Source organism: Erinaceus europaeus, chromosome 12 (genome assembly GCF_950295315.1).
Source record: "Erinaceus europaeus chromosome 12, mEriEur2.1, whole genome shotgun sequence".
Classification (NCBI taxonomy): domain Eukaryota; kingdom Metazoa; phylum Chordata; class Mammalia; order Eulipotyphla; family Erinaceidae; genus Erinaceus; species Erinaceus europaeus.
The window spans coordinates 100,738,320-100,743,990 of record NC_080173.1 but is presented as its reverse complement, the minus strand read 5'-3'; the positions used below and the strand labels follow the sequence as shown (position 1 = coordinate 100,743,990).

The window sequence follows — 5,671 nt, the reverse complement described above, 5'->3', positions numbered from 1 at the left end:
AGTTTGAGCCCCCGGCTCCCCACCTGCAGAGGAGTCACTTAACAAGCAGTGAAGCGGGTCTGCAGGTGTCTGTCTTTCTCTCCCCCTCTCTGTCTTCCCCTCCTCTCTCCATTTCTCTCTGTCCTGTCCAACAACAGCAGCAATGGCACCAATAACAAAACAACAACAAGGGCAACAAAATGGGAAAAATGGTCCCCAGGAGCAGTGGATTTGTAGTGCAGGCACTGAGCCCCAGTGATAACCCTGGAGGCAAAGAAAAAGACAAGAATAAGGGAACGGGAGGAAGCGAGCCCCCACGCGCAGGCATCCGCCAGGCGCAGAGCTGGCATCTCAGTCACGAGAGCACATGCCGCCCTGGCTGATGTTGCCCCTGATATTCTGGGAACATAAGGACCTTGGGAGAAAGCCCCGGGGACAGGTGCGAAGCACATGTCAGCACAGTCACGGCCCCAGCGCTCGTGGTGGCCAGAGGGAGATTCTCAGAGGGGCTCCTGCAGCTCCGCATGGACAAGCCAACCCGAAGGGAGAGCAGCTTTCAGACACAGATGCGTGTTGGCAAAGCCGTGGGCAACACTCCTGGACTTCGTGTTGCAGCTTTGTGTCCGGTGACGGGCTGGGCGTGGGCTCCATAGGCCTGAGCCTGTGCAGGGGTGGCGGCTGGGCACGGGGCCTCAGAGGAGAGACCTCAGGTGTGACCTCCGCCATTGTCTGTGCCAGAGTGACGAGCTGGTTCTCCCTCTCTCTCTCTCATAATAAATGACTATTTTTAAATAAAATAGATTGTTGGGCATTAAGCCCTGCTCCATCGCTGATGCTGTGGTCCATATGATCACTGTTTTGCCTGAGACCCGCCCTGCCTGCAGGGTACTGGCTAACCCCACTGGTCAGAACCTTCGCAACAGCTGCTATGGAAGCTTGCTACCTTCACACTCTTTTCTCCTCTCCACCCCCTCTCCTAGCCGTTTCCTTTTCCGACCTGCCACTTCCGGTTGAAGATACATATAAAGGCGTTGTCTCTGATCAATAAAGACACGTTGCGTTCCCGCTCAGCCACGAGTTCCTGGTTCCTCTCCCGTAGGCAGCAGCCCAGGTTGGCTCCGGTCGAGATCTCGCCAACCCAGAGAGCATGTGCCCGGGAAGAAACACCCTCACGCACTAGCCCGGCAATAAATAAGTAACCCTGGACAGTATATTTCTTTTTTTAAAATTTTATTTCTTTATTGGGGAATTAATGTTTTAAATTCAATAGTAAATACAATAGTTTGCACATGCATAACATTCCCCATTTTTAAAATGTTTTATCTTCATTTATTTATTGGATGGAGACAGCCAGGAATCGAGAGGGAAGGGGTTGATAGAGAGGGAGAGAGACAGAGAGATACCTGCAACCCTGCTTCACCACTTGCAAAGCTTTCCCCCTGCAGGTGGGGACCGGGGGCTCTGGAATGTGTGCACTCAACCAGGTGTGCCACCACCTGGCCCTAGTATGTTTCAATTGGCAAAAAAGTGAACACGATTAAGGAAGCACTGCCCCCAGCACCGGCATCAGCATCATAAGCCAGAGCTGACCAGTCCTGTGGTCTCGCCTCACTCCGTGCCCTTCTCTTTCATGAAACATACATTCAGTACATATTCAAAGATGTCAGCATGCCACAGGTGGGTGGCGGCATTCTGTGGTTTATTAAATAGCAGTGTATCATAAGCCCAGGGATGTCTCAGACTTTGACAGAGTGACAGTCCACCTTAAATCGTTACTGACAGAGAAGGGGCTCATGGAAAGCTCACAGAAATCGCATTTCCACAGAGTGGGAAACAGGCCGGCACATGGAGGAGAGTCGCCCACTACTGCAGGTGAGAGTCTTTGTGGGGCTTTCCCTGCAGCCCCCCAGGCCCCCCTCCCCATGCTGACCGGATGGCGTGACTAAGTCAGTGCGAGGAGGCTGGCCTGGTCCTTGGTGGGGCGGAGGTGCCGTGGGCTCCGGGGGTGTTGTCTTGCCCTCAGGTGGCCAGCGCTCATTAGAGTCACCAAGGGTTGGGCGTAGTCAACAGCAGACACTCGTCCAGCCCTTCGCTCAGGGTTGTCTTGTCCTTTCTTTCTTCTTCTTTAGTTATTTTCGAGGGGAAGGAATCTGTTACCATCTACCAGGAGAAGTTGTTCCTGAAGCTGTGTAACTGCAGAAATTCTCCCATGCATTTCCCCACCCAGTGTGGCCTGGGACGCACCGAGACCCTAACGTGTCAACCCCGACATGGCTCCTGTTCCGTCTCCCCCTCCCTCTCCTCCTCCTCCTTTGAAATAAAAAGAACAAAAATTTTATTCTAGGAGCTGTGAGATCACACAAGCATAGGACCCCAGCGTGCCCCCACTTCCCCCTCCACACACACACAGAAGTGACAGCACAAAGGGAGGCAGCATAATATTTACACAAAACAGCTCTCCTGCCTGAGGCTCTGAGGTCCCAGGTTCCATCCCCAGCACCACCATCAGCCGGGGCTGAGCGGTCCTTTGGTGTTTTTCTCTCTTTCTGTATCTCACTCTCATTAAAATAAGATCGAACAAATAAGAGAGGGAAAGAGAGTGGGGAGAGCCCTGGGGGATGATTGGCACTGCGGGACAGTGTCACATGGGATGCATTGGATCGACCTTCCCGTGGTGCATCCCGTGAGTCCCCATTCATTGGTGGTGTGGAACTGCTGTCCAGCACTTCCTGGCCTTTCTTGGACCGTTTCCCCTGAGGAGGAATAGCAAGAAGCTAACTTTCCTGTTTACCATCGTGCTGGGCCAAGGAGAAGAGTAGGGTGGGGCCTGCCGTGAATTTAGATGCAGCAGAGAGGCCTCTGGCTACGTTGGTGGTCTGTACCCTGGCTGTGGACTCAGATGGACCCTCTGGACCAGAAGTAAAAGCCGCTGAATGCAGAGACTGGCGGAGTCTCAGCCAAGTCTGTCCCCATTTGGTTTCCACTGCTTTTTTATTTTATTTTTTTTATATTTTTATTTATTCTCTTTTGTTGCCCTTGTTGTTTTATTGTTCCAGTTATTATCATTGTTGTTGTTGGCTAGGACAGAGAGAAATGGAGAGAGGAGGGGAAGACAGAGAGGAGGAGAGAAAGACAGACACCTGCAGACCTGCTTCACCGCTTGCAAAGCAACACTCCTGCAGGTGGGGAGCCAGGGGCTCGAACGGGGATCCTTACGCCGGTCGCTGCGCTTTGTGCCACGTGCGCTTAACCCACTGCACTACTGCTGGACTCCCCACAGCTTTTTTTTTAAAAGGTCTATTTATTCATTAGAGAGAGAGCTTCACTTCGGCACATGAAGTGCCAGGTCTTGAACTTGGGAACTTATGCTTGAGAGTCCAATGCTTTGTCCTTGGTCCACCTCCCAGGCCATGTTATAAATATAGACTGATGGAGGCACTGTCTCGGCCAGCGGATGTACCTGTTGTCCGTGGCTGCTTTCGCAGGAGTTGAATGGTGGTAAGACCTTGTGAGCCAGGAGCTTGAAGCAGGTACTGTCTGAGCCCAGCAAGGGGCATTGCTTGATGGAACAGGCACTGGCCTTGAAGGATCTGCAGTTGAGTTCCGATAGCCTATTTTATCATCTTATCACCACCAGGATTACCGCCGGGGGTCTATGGCTGCAAGATGGATCCACGGTTCCTGGCAGCTGTTTTTTTTTTTTCTCCCCAGTTCTCACTTTTTATTATTTGTTTATTTTTCCTTTTGTTTTCCTTGTTGTTTATCATTGTTATTGTTGTTTTCATTGCTGTCGTTGTCGTTGGATAGGACAGAGAGAAATAGAGAGAGGAGGGGAAGACAGAGAGGGGGAGAGAAAGACAGACACCTGCAGACCTGCTTCACCGCCTGTGAAGCGACTCACCCTGCAGGTGGGGAGCCGGGGGCTCGAACCGGGATCCTTACGCCGGTCCTTGCGCTTTGCGCCACGTGCGCTTAACCCACTGCACCACCTCCTGGACCACAGTTCTCACTTTTTTATTGGTTTGGATAGAGAGGGGAGGAGGAGACAGAGGGAGAGACAGAAAGACAGACACCTGCAGACCTGCATTACTGCTGGTGGAGCTTCACCCCTGCAGGTGCGGAGGTGGGTCTTGGATCTGGGTCTTTGCACATGGTGGCGCGTGCCACCACCCGGCTCCCTGGAGGGACACTCTGTAGCACACAGTGTTACAACCGGGACAACAACATGAGTGATATCTGCTGGTGCGGCCCCAGGGCGGCTCAGTGGTTACCACACTGGACTTCCCAGCATGAGGCTTCTTCACATTTGACCTCTACCGTCACATGCGTCAGAGTAAGTGCTCCCTTGGTCTTTCTCTCTCTCAATAAGCAAGTGAAATATTTGTGTTTTCATTAGTGATTTGATAATGACTAACAAGACTGTAAGGTCATAGGGGTACAGTTACACACTGTTTCCACCACCAGAGCTCTGTGTCCCCTTTGCTCCCTTAGAAGCTTCCTTATTTATCCCTTTGGGAGTATGGACACACATTCTTTTTGGTTTCCTCCAAGGTTATTGCTGGGGCTCGGTGCCTGCACTATGAATCCACTGCTCCTGGAGGCCATTTTTCCCATTTTGTTGCCTTTGTTGTTGTGCTTGTTGTAGTTGTTATTGTTGTTGTGATTGTCATAGCTGTCGTTGGATAGGACAGAGAGAAATGGAGAGAGGAGGAGAAGACAGAGAGGGGGAGAGAAAGACAGACACCTGCAGACCTGCTTCACCACCTGTGAAGTGACTCCTCTGCAGGTGGGGAGTCGGGGGCTCGAACGGGGATCCTTAACACCAGTCCTTGCACTTTGTGTCATCTGCGCTTAACCCGCTACCGCCCACCCCCCCGACCCAAATTTTTTCTGGGGAGCAGAAGGTGGGGGTTCTGGCTTCTGTAATTGCTTCTCCACTGGACATGGGTGTTGGCAGTTGGACCCACACCCCCAGCCTGTGTCTGTCTGTCCCTAGTGGGGCAGGGCTCTGGGGAGGGGAGGTTCCAGGACACATGGGTGAGGTCGTCTGCCCAGGGAAGTCAGGATGGCGTCATGGTAGCATCTGGAACCTGGTGGCTGAAAGGTGGTAATATATACAGCAGGACAAATTGTTTAATAAACAGGAGCCCAAAGGTAGGAGTAGAGCAGATGAGAATAGGGGTGTGGTGTGGGAAGAAGCTAGGACGTCCATTTTAGGCGTCCCAAGGGGCCCAGGACTTTAGTGATGTTTGCCTGACCACAAATGAAAAGTTTTAAAAACAAAGTAAGATCTGCAGACCTGGAGCACATCTCCCCAGCCTTACGTGCAACCCGGAGCATGAGTGCAAGCGAGCCTGTACCCACCTTTCATCCCGGGAGACCGGGTCACGTGTCCACCACCGCGATCAAAATACGGAACGGTCCTGCCCCTCTCGAGCTCCGCTGTACCTCTTTAGTGCCACCTCCACCCTCCTGCATCCCATAACGTCCCTCAGCCCCGGTAACCACTCATCTAGCCTCCACCTTTATGCTTTTATTGTTTAAGAAAACCGCAGAAACGGAGGCGTGCAGTACATGACCTTTGGGAGTGGTTTTTCCTTTCAACTCCGCACCATTCCTTGAAACCGCAGGCATCAATAGTTCATTTCTTGTTTGACTGTTGAGTTTGGGCTCATGATATCCACATGCTGTT

At 52.0% G+C, this 5,671-nt stretch overlaps 1 protein-coding gene across 1 annotated transcript in view; it reads left to right on the top strand.

Annotated features, from left to right (window-relative positions):
* The first annotated feature begins 503 nt into the window (after positions 1–503).
* LIMD1 (LIM domain containing 1) overlaps positions 504–5,671 on the top strand; it is a 46,551-nt gene continuing 41,383 nt past the window's right edge. Inside the window, exon 1 of the mRNA XM_060204916.1 lies at positions 504–605. Within this exon, the coding sequence (XP_060060899.1) occupies positions 504–605 (102 nt within the window). The remainder of the gene's footprint in view (positions 606–5,671) is intronic.